This window comes from Thermobia domestica, chromosome 3, assembly GCF_964235325.1.
Source record: "Thermobia domestica chromosome 3, izTheDome1.hap1.1, whole genome shotgun sequence".
Lineage (NCBI taxonomy): Eukaryota > Metazoa > Arthropoda > Insecta > Zygentoma > Lepismatidae > Thermobia > Thermobia domestica.
Genome location: NC_137456.1, coordinates 92,703,162 through 92,724,671, shown reverse-complemented (window position 1 = coordinate 92,724,671; position 21,510 = coordinate 92,703,162). Strand labels below are relative to the sequence as shown.

The window sequence follows — 21,510 nt, the reverse complement described above, 5'->3', positions numbered from 1 at the left end:
TCATTGATTTTTATCCTTAGCCAACTAGATACAGTTTCTATTTTAAGTTCCTATTTATGCGAGATTTAACTTGATATTGTTCTACTATCTGCGCCTAGTCTTCTTAATGGTCTTTTCTCGATTAGGTTCCAGTTAAAATTTTGAAAGCGTTCCTGTTTTCTTTCATTCTGGATACAATATTAGATCAGATTAGATCTGCCCACCTGAGCCTCCTAGACATAAGACAATAACAATGTTAGGTAAACAGTTTAAATTATGCATTCCCTTGTTGCGAAGTATTTGTCATTCAACGGTCATGAATTCCGAAAGAGGCGAGGGATGTCTTACCGTTTGTATCTTACTGCTAGTTCTAGAAAAATATTTATTCACTAACTTTTTTTAAAATTAAGAATTCCTGTACAGTATTGTATAGTTTATCTTAAAATTTAGAAAAAAAAAAAATGTCAACCATACCGTTATATACGGTTGATCTATTTAGATTGAAGCCACAGAGATGACCTTGGATTATTTCATCTGTATATCGGGTAAACAAGCATTTGTTTAGATACACAGTTTCAAGCATCCGCACTTAAAATAAGTTTAACAGAATTTCTAGGCGGTTCGAAAGAAGTACGTCGAGCTTGAAGCATACGAAACCAAACCTGATTTAAATTTATTAATGTAATTATGTTTAAGTTATATTATTTTTCGTAATTGAAATAAGTTTTCTTCAGCATCAATTCATTGCTAATTTTAATTTCTACTAAACCATACCGCAAAACTACTCGATATGTCGACCATTTCTTTGAATATTATCAAGACACTCAAGGAACTGTATGCGAAACACTGTAATGTCCCATTGGAAGCAAAAGGAGCGACTGATTCAAAATACTTTTATTCTTTTTCATTAATCCTACGACCAGGATCCTGCTTATCAAAACTACTAGTCTTGTAATACTAGTGTAAAACTTTTCAAAATCAAATACAATTTATACACCATAAAATAATGACAAATTAGAGGTACCAGCGTTACTATTTAGAAATTAAATAAAATGAAGTATTTTAATTTAACGTCCCACGATTATGCCCTTCAGGCTAAGAAAGGCGAAAGATTAAGGAGAGTGAATGATGATGGAAACATCAGTGGAATAAGAATGTGGAAGGAAACTGGAGTACCCCGAAAAACTCACGGACACAATGTTGTCAACCACAAATTTACTTAGCCAGGGATCGAACTAGGGACCCCATTCACCAGAGGTGAGCGCTCTACTATTGAGTCACCGCACCCCCAATTAGTATTTAGAAATTACTTCTATTATTATTCTAGTGTTTCTACCTCACGATACTTTACGACTTGTAAAAAAACAAATTAGATTACAAGATTAGTAGTTTTGGAAAATAGGCCCCAGGAAATATAGTTCCAGTTGTAATGACAGATCCGTCCATAGCAGTAAGGACATCTTGATTACAGTTAATGTGTATTATGAACTTGCGTATTTTGGAAAAGTTTTCGTTATTACACGTTACTAATATTACAATTTATTCTAACAGTATTTAATTTTTCTTAATTTTAAAAGCCAAGTGTATAAGAGGGAGAAAGTCATTCATTTGGACAGTTTGTCACCGTTTCAGCTACAGTCTGTAAGAGATCAAAAGTGTAATTGTGGATAATTTGTTACAAGGAATAACGTGATAAATTTTTATCTGCGGACAGTTTATTCTTTTGTATAACTGAAAACCAAGACAGAAGAGAGACTGAAATATTACGCTTAATAGGAATTATCCGGCACGTCGCGTAAGTTATTTTTCATTTTTTTTAAAATAGTAATTATTTCATTAATCAACTGCATATACTATGACTAGTCGTTAACAAAAATTACAGTTGAGGATATATATATATATATATTTCAGCTTCCAGCATCTGTGTGGTTATCAGGTTTCTTCAATCCACAATCATTTCTCACAGCAATCATGCAAAGTACAGCACGTAAGAATGAACTTCCACTTGACAAAATGTGTTTACAATGTGAAGTTACGAAAAAACACAAGGAAGAGTTTACGTAAGTAGATCAACATAATTTTGTTCTAAACAAAGTAGTTAATACGTCATTAAGCTTAACATTAGCTTATTATCTCTTTAAACGATATATGTATATATAATATACTTCTTGTTAGTTTAATTTACTTATTACTCATGTATTTATTTTATTTATTTACCTACCGGAGAATTTTCTGTTTTTCTTCTTTCTTATGCTCAGATGACAAGTGATTACTGTTCGAAATCCTTAATGAGACAAAATAATTATGTAAGTACTTCCATATTTTCCCAATAGGAGTTTATGAGATACAAAATATATCCTATTTACAGAATTACCTATATTAAAACTCACATAACAAATAAAAACACTATGAAAGTATAAACATTTTAGTTCATTAAAGGATTGTCTTCAAAGTATAGAGAGAGAGACAGACAGACACACAGACAGAGAGAGAGAGAGAGAGAGAGAGAGAGAGAGAGAGAGAGAGAGACACACACACACACACACAAATACAGCATTAATCAGCTTGTCTGTATTTAATTAATATTCTCTACCTGTTTCGCACATTTTTACCCCTTTTCTTTATTTTCGAATATACCGCAATCCTAAAAATTTTTCATTTTACATTTATAATAAATACAATTGATCGAAAAATTAAGAACTGTATCTTTTGAACATTATGTAAAATGCTTGTGAAATATCCTTAGAATTACTACATGATACTGTATTCCTCTGTACAGATAAAAATGAACCAGTTGTCTGTTTACCAAACTTAACGCGATCAATCTTAAATTAAAATTTAGCATTAACACGAAAATATCAGTGCTATTTACACTTTGAATTTTTACACAACTACAAGACAAAACAAATTCTTAAAATAATTCACAAGAAGGTCATCATCACAGGGATCGAAAGTTTGATAAATATATTAATAAAAATAATATGGATACTTACATTTATTTCGTAATCTTCTCGTAAAAATTCTTGGAAACACACTTCTGTGGTTTATTACACATCACAATCAGTTTAAAGAAAAAATCTATAGAAACAAATTGATTGTAACAAGAAATTCAACTTTACCCACATATGCTAGTATTGTTGAAATGCATATATTTACTTTCGATTGTTAACAGTTTTATTTTTATGATTTATTTGAATCCCAATTCTGTAATTCTATTAGGATTACTAGACTAGGATTGAAACTATTGTATCATTTTGGTAGCTAAGGTAGTCAAGAAAGATTCTGGAGTTAAAAAGTCCTTTCTCTGAAATAGATTCTCTTTAGAGCATTCTTTTTCTCCGAAAACCGGATCTAAACTAACAAAATAAATATATAAGACTAAAATTGTCACCTTTCCCTCACACTAGATAAATGCCAGGATGGTACCTAACTAATAGGTCCCAGGCAGCTTCCTTCCTTCCCCAATCCTTTCTTCCTTCCGTTTTCCCGGATGGTGTGCTCCCGGAACACTAGCGCAGTGCACTAAGTTAATTCTCCAGTATCTCGTAAATTTTTGACAGGGTCGTTCCCTACGTAGACTCTTGAAATTTACTATTGGAGTTTGATCAACGTCCTAGCTGGATCGGAATACTGCTTCTCGTAAGGTCAGCAAAATTAAGCAGTGTTGGATGTGATCCCAGGAAAGGTGGATAACCGTTCGCACTAACCAAAAGTTGGCATTGTGGCGTTCGCCCAGCGTCGTGAGGGCAATTGGGGAGATACTTTAAATAAAGAAGTAGTGAACTCAGGTCTCGAAAGCCAGCATTAACGACGAGGGAAGACGATGTACTGACCACATATCACCCTAAAGGCATGAGTGTCACAATTCGGCTGGAAGGTCGTGGATCCTAACGGCTTCTGCACGAGAAGTTTATTATTATTTTTTTGTGAGTTTGATATCTTATTAACCACGTAAAATTAACCCAAATGTAACCGAGAAACAAGCTTTCGATGTACAATTTTCAATTGCATAACAAACTATGTACACTATTAACTTATATTACAGTTAATACTAGAAATAGGTAGTCATAGCAATACGCTTCTAGTTCCATTCTCATTCTATCTCTTTTCTTTCTTCATTCTCTTTTCAGATCGTCACCACGTGAAGGAGCGTACGTTCATGGCTTGTTTATGGAAGGAGCCAGATGGGACATTAACAGTGGAGTTATAATGGAATCTCGACTTAAGGAACTATTTCCGTCCATGCCAGTGATTTTCATAAAGGTAAACAAATGTACAGAAGCACAGATTCCAAGCTCGATTTCTGTCAAACATACAGGGGTTGGACAAAAAAAAAAAAAAAAAAAAAAAAGTTTGCAAAAGTGTGAAAATCATACCTAGTATGATGCGGGGCCTCCTTTTGAGTTCAAAAGAGCTTGGATCCGACGTGGAATGAACGTATACAGCTCCTGAATCGTGGTTCGTGGAATTTTGTACCATTGTTCCTCCAAAACATGCTCCAGTTCCGTAAGGGATGCTGGTGGAGGGTAATGAGACCGATCACGCCTTTCTAACGCAGACCACAATGGCTCAATGATGTTCAGATCTGGTGATTGTGGGACCCAGGGGAGGTGTGATAGCTCCTGATCATGCTCCTCAAACCATGATTTCACCGTTTTTGCAGCGTGACAGGGTGCCAAATCATCTTGGTAGATGCCATCATCATCAGGGAACAATATTTGGGCCATGGGTAGAACCAGGTCCCCCAAAATAATCTCATACACCTTAGCATTCATCATTCCATGCAGGGCTATGATGTGACCTGCAGAAAACCACGATATCACTGTCCATACTGTAACAGAATCACTCCCATGCTTTACAGTTGGGAGCAGACAGTCTGTATCATAGGCCTGCGACGGTGTTCTTCATACGTAAACACGACCGGTTGTTGGAAACAAGGTGAAGGTCGATTCATCGGACCACATTACGTGTTTCCACTGCTCATGAGTCCATGCCTTGTGGTCCTTGCACCACTGGATACGCCTCTTCGCATTTACTGTTGTGATCAGGGGTTTGGCGATACCGACCCTGCCATGAATTTTCATTTTATGAAGTTCCCATCGCACTGTTTTCGAAGATACCGGGTTCTGTATGCCGGAATTGAGTTCAGACGTAATTTTCATTGCAGTGGATTTCTTTTTAGCTGCTACAATCCGTTTTAATGCCCTCCATTCCCTATCTGACAGGATTGTCTTTTGACCACTGTTGTTCTTTGCAGACGTCGTTTGCCCATGAATTGAGTATGCCCTCGTGACATTGGACATAGTGCCTTTCGATACCCTCACAATGTTCGCCACTGTTGCCACTGAAGCTCCAACCAGACAAGCACCAACGATCATGCCTCTTCGGAAGTCTGTCAGGTCGCCCATTTTACCGCACCACTTTCACACCACAACACTCACAGGTGAACTGGTTACTGCTGACGGAAGAGGAAGGTCCACATGACACATTGAAAGCAAAAACAATCGGCAACCGCAACACGTGTTCTACAGTGGAGGGCTAAACTTACGTGTCCTGTATGAAGTGGTTTTAGATTTTTTTGTCCAACCCCTGTATCTTGTATCGAAACATACTCTTACTAACCACATTACTAAAATTTGTTAAAATATCGGGTTGGGATTTTTATCTTAAATTGTTACCAAAATTTACTACACGAAGATAATATGCTGAATGAACAAAAGAAATTATATGAATTTCACTAAATTTTTTAAGACGAGAAGTAATTATTGCAATCGAAAAAGTCAACATGGCGTATAGTCAAGACAGCGAACTGTGTGTTGTTTGCCCATTATTTACAAGATTTCTAAACCTTACGCGTGTTGACTAAGGAATGCTACGATTTTGTCCGAAAAGCTTGATAAAAAGTTTACAGAAGCAGCAAACTTTGGCTGACGGTCATGATTGTAGAAGCAAATGAAGTGAATTTTCAGCGAAGATCGCAACATTATTTTGTCCGTTAGGTAGGCATTATTATTTCCTTGCTTCACTATTCACGATACGGGGCATCACAGATTATACTTGTACAGGACAAAGTACAAGTCCTGTGTAGGCATTTCTGAAGAATGATAAGCTCAAAGAGCAATCGGCTACTATCGACATGGTACAGAGAATAAGAATAGGTTGATACAGAGGATAAGATACTGTCGAACACTCTTGGGTGAGCTAGTGAATACATAGGGTGTCCACTAAAATTCCAAAATGAAATTTATAACTTTTTCGTGACCTTTTCTTTACCAAATCATAAAATTTCCTAACATTTTCAATAGCGAATTCGGGTGCGAATTAGCCGAATTTTCATCCATGCGATAGAAACGTGCTTTGCTTTTGATTTGGTAGCGTCTAAAGCCGACCATAGACATTTTTGGTGGTGAATTCTTACGTTTTATAGAACAAAATTTTCCAATCTGTACTTACATTTGCACAGTTAAAAAAAAATCGTGACCCAAACGCTAAATTTCGTGACTTTCATGACCGTTTTCTGATTTCGTGACTTTTTCGTGACATTCGTGACTTTTGTGACCGATAGACACCCTGATACAGTGATGCAGGATTTATGTCTGTTGGACAATTATAGTCAGTATAGTTGTACAAAACATGAAAAATATATCCGCAATCTTGTCCTATTGTCTAATATCATTTCTCCACATTTACCATTACCAACCTGTAGTAAAATTTATATAATTTGAATATGCATATCACTAAAAAGAAAATAAAGTTTAAATCAGTAGTTCTCAACCTTTTTTTGACTAACGAAACACTTACTGAAATCCCATGATGTCTGCGATACTCTTGTTTGACATTTTATTAATAACAATATAAATTATAAAGTGTAAGTCTATAAGTTTCTATAAAGTAGTGACTGTATGTAGTACTGAGTATTGTTGTTGCCGCTGGAGGTGTTGACTGGTATAGTCTGTCTCAAAATTGATTTTGACTAATTAAGTAATTATTGAATGCTTCAGTATTTTTAAGTTCTAAAATTTCGTGACACACTATATGGAACTGCGCGCGCGATTGGGAACCACCGGTTGGGAACCACTGATTTAAATCATCATCTGACGATTACACTGTACATGATTAATTTGAGGTCATGTTCTGTCCTTCAACTAAAAACAGTTTTACCAAATTAGAGGTGCCAAATCGATATGTAAAGTCCGTTTTCTCCTAACACGTACTATTTTTATTGTACAGTCATATGGCATTTTGTCACATAGGACAGGCATTTTACGCATACAAACAAAAATCTATACAAATTTCTATGGAAAGGACAATTGTGAACTTTGTCTCTTGTATCTATCTGAAGGAGTCTCTCTGATGATAAACCAGCAATATTCAGCAAGCATCCTGGTGTTCGCATTTTTGCCGATCCCAAACGTTTCAGTATTTGCGCGCTACCCTGAATTTTTTTCGCGCGTTACTCTCAGACCTCTCAGTAGGACATTGAAAAAAATATAGGACAGTTTAGTTTATACAATAGAATATTATGCTCCGAAGCACAAATAAATAAATAAATAAAAATTAAGTAAAAAATGTATTGTAAGAAAAGGCCATCCTTCACCCCAATAGGCAACTGGAAACAAGATTAATACAGAATATATAACCTTTTGCTTTTTAAACTTAATAGAACTGCTGTCTTGTTTTGGAAAAAAAGAAACTGATTGAAATAAATGACTCGATTTATTGATTAAAGAAAAATGATCAACGTATTTCCCTCTCAAATACACAAAGTAAAAGCATTTCATTCATCATAGCTCTGCAAATTATATATACACTTCTAAGAACCGTTATACAACATAAATTTCAGATCTTTTCCAGATCGTTTCCAGTTTCAGATAAATAATTTCCAGGGTTTTCACCCTTTTTCTGCTTTCCATGACTTTTCCCGGGCGTTTTCACAACATACTTTTATTTCCAGGTTTTCCAGAACGCGTGGGAACCCTGCATATTGTGTACAGCAATATTGGAAGGTGCTGGGAAAGTTGGTGAATACAATACACCTCAATGGCCAGCCAATACTGCTGCAGACACTACTGAAAGAAAACGCTGATACAGCTTGCGTTATAAGGAACTGGAGCATGGCAAGGTTCCTCAGTTAAGCTTCGTTGGGAAAGAACAAGCACATAGGAAACAAAGAAAAAAAGAGTAGGCATGGGAGGATAGGAAAAGGCAAATTAAAAAAAAATAATAATAATAATAGTGAGAATTAATGATTAGTCTTGAGAAAAAAAAATGCTAATACACATTTAACATATTGCTAATATGTAGCAATTTAAATCATCACTGGAACTGCCTTTGGCTTGTATTTTTAATAATTCAATGACTGAAAAATACAGGAAATAAAGGACAAGTTTAAAATATAGAACATATATAGGAGAAATATACACAAATTTCCAAAATATAGAAAAAAATAGGAAACTAGGACAACTGGGAGACCTGTTTTAAGTTTGTCGAGAGTAACAGAACCCAACCAACCCCGCATGGGTTTCTAACCCCCCTTCTCCTCCTATTACTAATACTACTCGGTAAATAACTTTTTGAGAATTATTTTCAATCTTATTTTAATGGGAAAAAAAGTGATATGAAAGTTTTTTAAAAATAAAAACTTTCCTTGCACCGGATTTGAATCCACGTCAAAACTGACTTTCAATACTAGCCCACTCGGCTACGAGGCGACAGAATCTGGTATTTGTTTTCTGCTATATGTATGTCATGACTCTTAATGTCCTATCTGTATCGGCCAATAAGATCAGAGGATACCTGAAACATTTGGGATCCGCAAATATGTCTACTGTTCCATCATCCACTAATCCGCTTTCCAAATGTTGCAATATCCTGGCAATAATACCAGCCCCTTTTTGTGGAAAGAAGACCAAATGTGACTCCGAAAAAACTGTAATTTTAAGGACATGTGGCATCCCACAGTTTGAAAGCAGTGCATCATATCACTAACAATATTTTCATAATTTGGTGTTTTAGTATTACCAAGAAAATTAGAATACACTAACTTGAATACTTGCCATGTTACCTTTTCTATGTACATTCAATGTACACTCATGTCCAAAATTATTGTCGCATGTCTATAAATATGTTGTTGTAGGAATATAATTTGATAACGAATTCGCCCGGTATTTCTTATAATGTTACTATGTGTATAATTAGCAAAGACATATATGTGGAAAATTTCATGTCAAAAGAGCAGTAAATAAGAACAATAAAACGAAAATAAAACTTTCTTGTCCATTTAGCAACATTTTGTTTTACTCTTTCTAATTTTCGCATTTATAATTCTTTCACCATGAAGTTTAACACAAATATACATTTAGCGATTATAAACATAGTATCCGTATTAAAAGTACCCTACAAAATCATTATCAAATTATTTTCCTATAAGAAGACAGTTATAGATATGCGACAATCATTTTGGACATGAGTGTACATTCATACTCACCATCATGCATGACAGCTCTTATTTAGTAGTAATGAACACGCCTTCGTTTATATTTGCATCACTTAGGTTTAGGAATGTTGTCTTCAGGTGCTTGAAAGCTGATCCATCTCGATTTAATGAAGATTTTTAACAAACATACTTTGATTTGTAATGGGAAAAAAAAAATCTTCAAGGTTTATGAGTTGTTGACGGTATGTTCTTGATTCTTTGGAACATATTCCTGTGCAGGCCGCAACCAGAGGAAAGCTAGGGGAGCCTGGCTCCCCTAAACTTTTTGTGGCCCCTCCAGACCTCAATACAAAATGCTATTATTACCGGTAATACGAAAAACACAATTTTGATATTTGTAAGAGAATCTTTAATGATTTGGCCCCCATAACACATTCATGCTGCCCCCTCCCCCCAAACCACTGTGACTGGTTTCGGGCCTGTTCCTGTCGTGATGGCCATGTTTTCCGTACGTAATTGTTAACTTAGTCCTGGCTGTCCCATTTACACAGAAAGCAACAAAATTTTGTATACGCTTGTTGCATGCCTGTAAGGTTCCAATAACTTCAGGGTCTTCACAGATTTGCCACTTGAATGTACTGCAACATATCACGCATTACCTAATACGTTTCCTTCGTCTGAACAGCATACGACACTGAGACGGATGGATAAACATTACCAATATGAAGCAGCACTGTCTTTAGACATGCCACATGAATCAACGAACAATCGCCATCCTGCTGAATTGTGTGCATGAACAAACTCCTGAAATAAACCATTAACATCGCTACAAAACACAATTCCTCCAGTCTCCAAAAAGTAAGATGAAAAAGTACACTGTTGCGTTTGAAACGTGCTGGGTTTTTTTCTTTTTTTCGAAGAAATTTTACTCATGAAGTCGAGAGCCCAAGATTTCTGCTTTTGTTTTCGATAGATATAAGTCCCGTAACAGATCGTTTAACTCTTCTTGTGTCATGACATGTGACGCACATGAGATGGATGACGGCTCTAAGTCGACATCCTTATTGCCTGGATTTCCTTATTCTACATCAAATGTACAAGTTTCGGGAACTTCTGGCATAGGTAGCTCCTCACTATGGGGCACTGGGCACCTTGCACTCTATATTACGATATTGGATGTGATGTTTTAGTTTTAAAGAGAAGCCCTTTAAATCTGTCAAACAAGTCACTTGCGTGGTCTGTGGGCTCCCTCCAAACCATTGGTCAGGCAAATTATAGTCCACTTAACTTTCCTTGCATTCAGTTTCACAAGCTCCTGGAATAAGACTTGGAACACATATGTAGTGCCCATCACTTATCTTGATCGCCTTATTCGGCATCCAAAATATAGTTGATATGCTTTTTTAAAAACAGGGTAAGGGTACTTTTTTTGACTCTTCAACGTCAGTTCACCGCATATGTAACAAAAAGAATCAGAGTTATTATTACACTGATGCGACACTCTTATACACTGGACACAGTCTCCTCTTCATACACACCTCACTGGCAGAAACTGAATACAAGCGTTAAAACTTTACGAACACCTGCAATTACAAAGCACTATCTTCATGCTGCATGGCACAAAACATATGGGAGCGATTGTTCTTCAGTGGTGTTGGCACGTTAATTGTTATATAACAAATTTGTCACTACATATTTCAGCATAACGTTTGTTTTTCTAACAATGCTAACTGATAGTGATATCAATCTTATCAAGCGCTGGAGAGACACCTTTAAACGAATTCACAACTATTTCTTACCTAATGCATGTAATATATAAAGATGGTGTTCTTCGGGAAAATTGTACATGATACGTAGAAACTAATCGTCGATTTGTGTTTTCCTTGCAAAAATACATTAGAAAAACTTATTTTTAAACAAGGGACAAATTTCGTGTTGTATAGTGTTATTAGAGTGGGAGTTACAGCTCACTGAATATCTTTCTTTGATTATATGTAGATCACGACGATTAAGATTCCTTTTTTCGTCATGGCAGAGTGGTGAACTCATGACAATCTTACGCTTGTATTACATAACCTTGATATAAAATTTCATATCATTTCTTACAGTTAATTAGCAGTTTAAAAGTGTTTACGATAAATTAAACCAATGTCTTAAGTCCATATTTTGTGTCCTATCTTGAGCAAACGCTATCTTGACTTTTGCGACTGCAGCGTCACCTCAGCAATGGATAAGTCAAGTAATTGCGTCACATAAGGTGTTATTCTATAGTACAAGGTTGCAGAAGTTATATTTTTGGTTACAAACAATACGTCTGCTAAGTAAAGAAAGCATAGTCCGGTGTGTGTTTCATTTTCTTGTCATGTAAATATGTTTCCTTGTCTTCCTTATCTTTGATCAATTTGCTATTTAAAGTTTCTTCTTTCGGAAATTTAAGCAAAAATTGCAATTTTCTACTTTATTATAGTATTTATAAGTCAAACATTGTAAGCTCCATATGTAGCTTATGTCCTTAGAACTCACTTGAAACAAATGACGCCGAAAGTACTAGCGTAAATACGTCATGCTTGAACCGTCTATAATGCGTATAGGTCAGCGCAAACATCACAATTTCTATGTGCAGCACTTTTCTGTGGAATCCACTAGAAACAAATGATGGTGGATGTAATAGTGAAAGCACTCATGCTTGACTGATCCATTACTTCGATTACCATAAAAAAGAAAAAAGTGTAATACAAAATTACTTTTTTATAAAGGAGTAATTTCTTTTCACTTGTTACTACTAAACATTAACCTTTTTCTTTCGTTTACTCTTTTATAGGCTATAACACAAGATAAGCAAGATTTAAGGAACATGTATGAATGTCCAGTGTACAAGACACGTATACGTGGTCCCACATATGTATGGACGTTTAACTTAAAAACAAAGGACAAACCTGCAAAATGGACACTAGCCGGGGTGGCTCTCTTGCTTCAAATATAAACTAAATTAAGTTATTTTGTTATAATCTAAGTCGCTTGAAGAGCAATCTTAGCAAAAAGTTCTCACCTCGCTCTTTCGTACACCACAGTTAAGATCAAGCAAACATAAACGTCGAATATTAGTTGACAACTTTCTGCATTGTTAAGATACAAGTAAGAAAATGTTTTTCTTACCCGTCTTGACAGTGATAACATTTGTGGTTGCTTAAGCTTAACTGCTGAATACAGAGAGTGAAGTTCATTGATAAATTATTTTGACTAACCTCTGTGTACTAAAAGTTAACAAACGACTTTGTACATATTCCGTATGCACTGAAGATAATAGAAATAAACAGAAGTTAAATTTAGAAGCGAACAACAATATTTACAGGAAGTAACAGTACAATCAAATACCAAGGTAATACCCAAATTGTAGTACTAAAACTTATTCCTTAATGTTTAGGCTATATATTGCTTTGCAGCTAAATGAAAATATGAAAAAATGAACTCACATTTTAAATCAATCTCTCAACATTGGGTTACTCGGCTAAGTCAAGAACTAATGCTTACTGAGTTGGTTCAAAAAAAGCAATGGATGAAGCTAAAAGTTGTTCTTTTTAAAATAGATATTAATCTTCTTTCCATTAGGATAACATTCTTCCTGACAATCTGTGCATTTTTAAGTTCATAAAAGGCAACTTTCTAGATAGGAAGAAACAACCTGCTTTTGTAGCTTATCTTTCAATTCCTGATATTTTTTTTCTTTCATCAAGGTATATATTAATTATTTTTCATAAATGTTTTTACTGTCATGTTTTACAACTTATAGTTTAAGTCCGCCGAAGTAATGAGATTTCTCAACCTGATAAGTAGTCTAGTATTTGTTGCTAAGCACTCTGTAAACGGCAAGCCAAATATTTAAGCATTGTTGTAGGAGTTGAATTGATTATTTCTTAAACTAGAAGGTTGGAAATTTTGCAAATTTATGATTTAAAAAAAAAAAAAATGGATAATGTATATAACAATGTGAAGCTCCGCAAAATAGGTATATTTTTTTAAAAAAGTAAAAAGTACCAATCAATTAGGAAATATGATCTATGAACATTTTAAATACATAATAATAAATTAATAATTGAGATTGGAATTATACTGTCACTTCTTAGTTACTTCAACTCCTTTCACACAATAAAACATTTTTTGTCTTCGCTGGCTTCATAGAAATAGCTCATCTATGTAGACCTTAATGGTTGCATGAAAATTGTGTTCTTAAACGTTTGCGATTAACCTCTTTCACCATGGATAATATCACATGGAAAACAAAGAGATAAATATTTGTCCGTTTCTAGAAAAGACGAAGAAAAACATACTGACAACGAACAGACTTTAGTTTTAATTTTTACATTTAAGCACCGAGGTTATACGAGATTGAATTCCATAGCTTGATGTGAGATTTGAAATGAAATCTTTCAGTTTTACGTCCCATGATTATGCCGGCTAGGCTAAAGGAAACAATGATGAAGAAAGTGGATGGAAACGGGAGAACCCCGTGAAAACCCATACACACGACTTGTCCACCATAAAGTTAACTTGGCTTGAACGAGGATCGCACCAGGGATCCCACCCACCAGAGGTGAACGCTCTACCACTGAGCCATCGCGGCCCGATGTGAGATTTGAATACGTATTCCTACTGGAACTAAACCCAGATACCTGGCGTAAAATTGAAATCTGCATTTTTTTCTGCTCTTCACGCTTTCACCAACCGAACAGTTTGTGACGATTATTCATGAAGTCAATTTATTCTACACATACACATTTATAAAACGTTTTTAAACGAAACAAAACAAAAAAGTTATGCAGTAGAACCCGAAACAATTAGCAAATATTTACTGGTTAGTTGAGGCTTGAGGAATAATAACTAATTAGGAAGTAAATTCTATTCTGTTGGTGGAAGGTCAGTGACAGAATTTCTCCAGAAAGAAAGAGACGATGTAGTATTTCCCTACAAATTCTCCAAAAAAGACAAGAAAGAGAGGTCTGCAAAGTAACATTGCAACTACACAGTACAAATTCGCTTCAAAGGTAAGTAATTACCATACAGCAAGGAAACTATAGAACCTTAAAGATTGTTATTGTAAAGCAATAGGATAATTCTATTACAACGATCACATAGAAGGAATGATGACAACTGCCACGAATGTAACAAATCAATACAAAACTGAGGACTACGGTACCAGTTTCTTATAACGCTTTCTTTAACACTAGAACGGCGGCTGGGTCATTTTTTACCCATTTCGAACTTTACGTTTTAACAACTTTTCTATTTTCTTAGGAATCGGATCGAATTTTTGTGACTTTTACTCGTTCTCTTGAAGAAATATTTGTACTAAGTATCACTCTTATCCACACTTTGCCTTTTGAAATAATAAACAATTATACTAGAACGGCGGCGTGGGTCAATTTTGACCCCACTCTTTTGTTAGTGATATTTTGTTGCATTGTAGCTGCTGGCTAGCGTCTTTATCTTGCGACCGCCCTTTCTCATAATACTCTTCCATTCCCCCCCGTGTTCAAGACCAGCTTCTCAGCAATTTTGTCAGTTTAGTTGGAGTTAGTAATACTTTAGAAAGTCTGTTGATTAGGAGAATCTGATTATTTTCGGACTGATGTGCTATTTCAAACACTCATTATGAACAAGAAACTGATGACACTGGATAAAATACTTGCAAATTTTAATGACATAAGTGGGGCCGAGTCTGACGCAGAATGCGTAGATATTTTTTCAGATGAAGAGTACCTGCCGAATAACAACGAATATGATGATTCGGATGAAATATTGAAAGAGGAAGAGATAAGCACAGAAAACCATACTTCTGCAAATAAGTTTCGTAAAATAAGTAAGACTATTATTATTATTATTATTATTATTATTATTATTATTATTATTATTATTATTATTAATAATAATAATAATAATAATAATAATAAACACAAATTATATGACTTACATCGTAACAAAATATTCATAATAATTTCAATCATTTTAACGAAACATTTGCAAACAATTTGCACGCTATTGTGAAAATATATAGCTAGTGTGTTTTTTGTCTGTATCACTATGTTGAAATCTTTCATGAGAAGACGTTTATAGCACAAAGAAATAATAATAAATAAACCATAGCCATATTCGATCCATTATTGGATGAGGCCTCTTCCCGGAGGGAGGACTTGGGAAAACAAAGCTGAAGCTCTCACTGTGATCGCCACTATAATATAATATGACCGCCCGGCTGGTCTAGTGGTGAACGTGGCTGAGTACGGATTGAGGGATCCCGAGTTCTATTTCCGGCGCTGCCAAGAATTTTTAGACTACTAGCCGGTGGGGTAACCAGAAATTTCAAAGCTACCGAAACCAAAAATTTTAGAGGTCTAAATGCGAGACAACTTACTTTCTCGTATGTTTAAATAAATTATATTTCAACCAAAAAAGTAGAATCTCTAAAGTTGTTCGAAAGAGCAGCTAGTTTACCGTTCTTTTCATGTCATAGCTTTCATGATTAGAACCTAGCATATCTTATTTAGAAAACAATCACTCTATACTGACTTTTTCTGGTTTGAACTACAGCAAGTTTACGACTGTGTATGCTATTTTAGGTTATGTCAGGTTATGTGCTTCCACAACTTTTACATAGGGAGAGGAAAGTTATAGAAATACATAGATGCATATTACAACCATATTAGTAAAATATTTTTTTGTGTAATACGTCACGTGTTTATTTGTGAACAAGGTATTTTTATGACCCTTCTCCTTGTAGAAGAGTGACTGAACTTTGTTCTGTGTAAGACTGCAAGTTTATATATATATGTAGATTAGGTTAGTTTAGTTCAGTTAGGTCATGCGCTTGAACAAACTATCTAAGAATAATAACTATCTAGGAATTAGAATGATATATAACATTACTATATAATAAACTGACATTGTATATAATATATTTAATAATATCATTCTAACACTATTATATAAATAAAAAATAGCATGTTTCTTAAATTTGTATTATTGGCAAAAAAAACACATTGACCAATATATATTAAGCTAGAGTTCAAAGAAGTATTTTGTTTTATTGAATGAAAGTCACGTTTTATTATACAATAAATATTAGTGGTTTAGAATACAGATATTTAATAAAAAATGGAATGGGTCATTTTTGACCCACTCCCGCCGTTCTAGAGAGTATCAAAAACACCGCCGTTCTAGTGTTAAGTGATAAAAAAAGTAGAATCCTTTTCATCTTATGTTAGAGTAAATTTATTTCCTCTCCTTCCACACAGATATCAGCTAGTCAATGAAAAATTTTTAATATTGCATTCAAGGACAAAAAATGCTGTACAGAAATATTTATCGATCAGACTTTCTAAAATATTAAAGAAATCATTATTTAATGCAATATTAACTGCGTTACCTAAAAACTTGATGACTTATTGAAAAGAGCAATGTTTAACTAATTGATAAAAGCGCAATTTTCTTTTATCACATCAAAGCTTGAATGTCCAAGATAGCTGCACGAACATATGAAAAGTTGTGTGCTACATCTGAATTTGGCTTAAATTATTATTTTTATTTATCACACCAAATATCTGATTATTGCAATTTCAGTATATACACTGAAATTATGTGAACAGTTGTATAAACATTTTCCTGTTGTGTAACACAAACGTCTATTTGCATGGCTGCAATAACAAAGTGACACTGATATTACAAAACTGAAATATTTATTTAGAGCATTTACTAATCAGCTGCTTTTATTCGTTTCACCCGAAAGAACAAATTTAAAGGACCACCTAAAATGTAAGAATTTACGATTTCTCCGCCTGTTGTGTTAATTTTCTACAATTCTATTATTACTATAAGAATTAAATTTCCAAGATTTGATTATCTTCGTATCGTATTTCTTTGAAATTTGAAAACTGTTGATGATGATTCAAGCAAAATTTTGAACAGACACTGAACAACAAAGGGAAACCAGTGAGTAGATTCGGCTATTTCTGGAAGATTATTTCAGCATACGGATATTTGCCGCGGCCATTACTTCAAAATATTTCATAAGAAATAACTTTTAATCCTTACAAAACAATCTATTGCAACCGATCATACGTTTTTAGATACTTTTGTTTACGACCATATAAAGCAACTTAAGTAAAATACAAAAGTCAAGTTGAAAATCCAATGTATTTCGTGTTGAATATAAAACAGAAAATTATTTTTGTAAACACCTGCGTTACCGATAAGATAATAGGTAGAGAACCAAATCCTATCACTTCACATCAACTAAACGGACAAAGCAATCTTTGTTGCGATTCCATTTCTTTCTTCTAACAGATGTTCGGACGACGGATTCTCTCAGTCGTCATTGTTTACAACCAGAGTCTATTTGCACTGAACTATTTTCCTATTAGGTATACATAAATATTTATTTTCTAAAATCTTTTCACATTTTAAGTTGGAAATATTGTATAGTGCTCACATCCGTCTAAATCACGTGTTACGTTCCCAACCTAAAAATCTAGTGAAATCAGCGACAAGGACTGTATTTACGAGTAGCAAGGTGCAAGTATCATCCAGTATTCCTGTGCATTTTTCTCTGTCTACTAGTAACATTGCAAACAATTGCTGGCAACGGAAGGAAAAATTCCCTTTAAGAAGATCACACCAGAACTTCGCTCCCAGAACCAAAATCGAAGCTAGGACAGTTGACGTTTATACTCGAAGGAAGAAACCTTAGCTGTTCGTTCTTTTCTATGTTACTCAGTTGCTAGTTAATATACAGAAGGTTAATCCATTTGTGTGTGTCCGAATTTGAGGTCTCACCTACCTTAGGGAAAACCACGAGACCACCACTGGTTGTTCTCAATGTGAGCACTAAGTGTCTTGGTGCCGTAACTTTCTTTGTAGAAAACACTGTTGAAGTAAAGGAACGAGAATCTTCAGCTACTCATCCTGACAGGGTTTCCAGAGGCCATGCTGACACGACAAGATGAAAGTACTCTTTTTAATAGACCAAACCCACAAAAATCCATGGAATTGGCATCGGGTAACTTCCCACACAGCACCATACGTATTATAATACCTATATATTTTAAATTAGTGTTAGCCGTTCCCCAAGGCGTAGACAATCATACATAAATATACGGATATTATCCGTGGCAAATATACGTTCACTAGATGGTGTGCATGGCAACTAGTTTGCGTATGCGTCAAGGTTCAGGTAGCATTGCTTCTTAGAGCCTGTTGTTTCTTGTATTATTTCACTAAGTTCCAATCACATAAGGATAATAGAGGACAGCACTGTTAATCATGTAAATGTTGTGAGACAATTCGTAGGCTTACAAAACTATTTTCATGACTGATTACAGAAAACATAGCATGTTATTCGTTACTTAATATAAATGCCAAATATATTGCGTAAAGCTTTGGTCATAGCATACAATAAAATTAAAAAAAAAAAAAAAAAAAATGAAAATTCTCCGTCAGTTACCAGTTACTTTTGATATGCTTGGAAGGCAATATCGTTGGTGTCGAAATAACATACAAATAATCTGCTATACTGCTAGTCATTTTGTGTGATTTTAACTCTATTTTTTGTTGTGTACTGTAAGTGGATGGCCCCCACTTCCCTTTTATCATTCACTATATCCCAGAAATTCAAATCTCATTTGGAATGAGGCCCCTGATTTGCAGCTCAGAAATGTTATTCAAGGTACAGCAGCACTCTTGGTAGTAGCATCCTGCAAACAAACTGTAGTAGGCGTAGTTGTCTCACACTCACAGAACAAAGACAGTATGGTGTAAATAGTAACAAAATATAGTTTATGAAAAGGAGTGACCATTCGTACATATTTTAGTGTTCTTTGCAGTGAAACTTTATCGGATAAGTGAAAAACAATTATAAAATTGGATAACATATGTATTATGCAGTATTAATAATATTCCTTTGTAATATAGTATGAATAAACATTTTTAGTATGGCGTAGGAATACAAACACTAGTGATTTTGCCTGCAAGAAGGAAGTGCACGAGCAACAGCCGCCATGAGGAGTGACGGACGTAATTTTGTGTAATGTGAACAATATATCGAGTCAAAATTCAGTGTTAATTATCCATCTTTTACAATGTACTCTTAAATACTGTGCCAAAAGCTGAGACGTCGCCTTACAACTAATATTATGAAATAATTATGTTACGATTAGTAAATTCAATGTAAAAAACTTGGCCAAAAAATGTGAGAGCACGCCAATTATGAAGTGATATAATGAGACATTGTATCGTATTATTATTCTAAATAGCCTCATTACTACAGTTTTAGTTGGAATTAAAATTGGGAGCTTGGAGAGAAAGTTGTAGGATTCAACATGATAACCCGCCCCTTCAATCCCTAATTATTATGTGTGAAAGTGTGTGCAGTGCTCAAATCCAAAGTAAAATAATTAAAAGAAAAATGTGCATTAGTGTTAATAATTACCAGTGCATAATTGGCCGACTCGTCGATTAATCATTATTACTATTGTTGCCATCATTTTTAATTATCACAATTATTCAAAAGTGGGTTATTCAAAGATATAATAAAGATTTCGTTTTACGCTATATTTTGGGCACGTAAGTACTATATTATGTTAAAGCAATTATATCATTCGAAATTTATGGAAAATAAATGCATTTCAATTCTTTGTGCATTCAGATGTTTAATCGATAGAAGATATAATATTTAAAATGAACAATGTTGGGTAAAAATATGAATGTGTGTGTCGGAATAACGATTAAGCAATTATTCTTTATACTGACACTCGCATGAATTGTTTCTTTTTCAAATCACGTAATTGAAAAAATTAATCGTCCAGTGGTACTGTGATTCGAATTCCGGAGTCAACATGCAGTGGGCACAATATACCTTGAGTAGGCTAGTAGTGGTAAGTAATTGAAGTACAAAGTATACTGTTTGTCTAACCTGGTTGGTAATGAAGGTAAATATGAATCCTTTTGGGAAACGGTCTGCGCTAACCACCGCCATATTACAAAATTAACATCCGAACAGTTGGAACGAACTCAGGACCGCTACAGTACTACGTTACGAAGGGATTTTCGCCACGCAAATGTTAATTTTTGCCCTGAACTTGTACTATATTAAAAAATGGAACAGCAACTGGATAACTGAGGACAAATCTGAATCTGTCACATCAAAAACCAGCGATAGCGCGAAATTTCGAACATATAAATTGCGTTTAAAATACAGACTATATAGTGTGATATACATCACGAATGCAGACATCTAAACTACTGATATACGTATAATGTACGTAACCCATACCAAACCTATACAGATAATATACGTATACAACGACTAGATGTTACGTACATTATACATATGATATACGTATATGTGCTGTGTGGGTTCACTGGTATGTCCAAGAAGGGAATAGCGTGGATGCTTGTTTGCCGCCACCTGTTGCAGAAATCTCTGTATAGAACAAGATGTATGAGATGAGACTTATCCATATGCACATGGACTTGATTTATTGCATTTCCATGCAAATGGGGCAGATCTATATAAATTAGCGCTGATGTTGCTGATAAAATGCGCAGTTGATTTTGCAGTTTTTAGGCTCCTGGCTAATCGTCAACTTGCCTTGCACTGAAGGATGAAGTCAGGACGGGTTATTGCGTGTCGTGGAGTGTACGTTACAGCTCGAATTTTGCTACTATCTGATGAATAAATTCATGCTTCAAGTATGGCAACACTTCCATTTTTTCTTGAATAGATGGTGTTCGTAGAAGCACGTGCAGCAGGTCTTTCTCTCTCTCCGATAAGCTTCAGTAAGGACATGTCCAAGACTTTTAAACACAATCCAGAACTTTAATTTGCAACGTAGGTTGCGTCTTGCAGTTAACTGTATCATGTGCAATCATTCTGCCATCGCACGCTTTTCTGCAGAGCCTTTCGGCACAACTTCCGAGCTACAGGTGGAGTCATCGTAGTACACGGTCGCTTTCTACGCCCCTTACAGGGTGAAGGAAGTGCTGGGACATCGTGGTGTTTATGTCGATTAATTATGTTCTTGATGGTCGTTGACCCAATATACATC

General features: G+C 34.9%; 1 protein-coding gene across 1 annotated transcript in view; it reads left to right on the top strand.

Annotated features, from left to right (window-relative positions):
* The window catches only part of Dhc93AB (Dynein heavy chain at 93AB), a 253,302-nt gene extending 238,937 nt beyond the window's left edge, over positions 1-14,365 (top strand). Inside the window, exons 74-76 of the mRNA XM_081751294.1 lie at positions 1,891-2,039; positions 4,110-4,242; positions 12,237-14,365. Coding sequence (XP_081607420.1) covers positions 1,891-2,039; positions 4,110-4,242; positions 12,237-12,398 — 444 coding nt within the window. The 3' untranslated portion in view covers positions 12,399-14,365. The remainder of the gene's footprint in view (positions 1-1,890; positions 2,040-4,109; positions 4,243-12,236) is intronic.
* Positions 14,366-21,510: the final 7,145 nt, after the last annotated feature.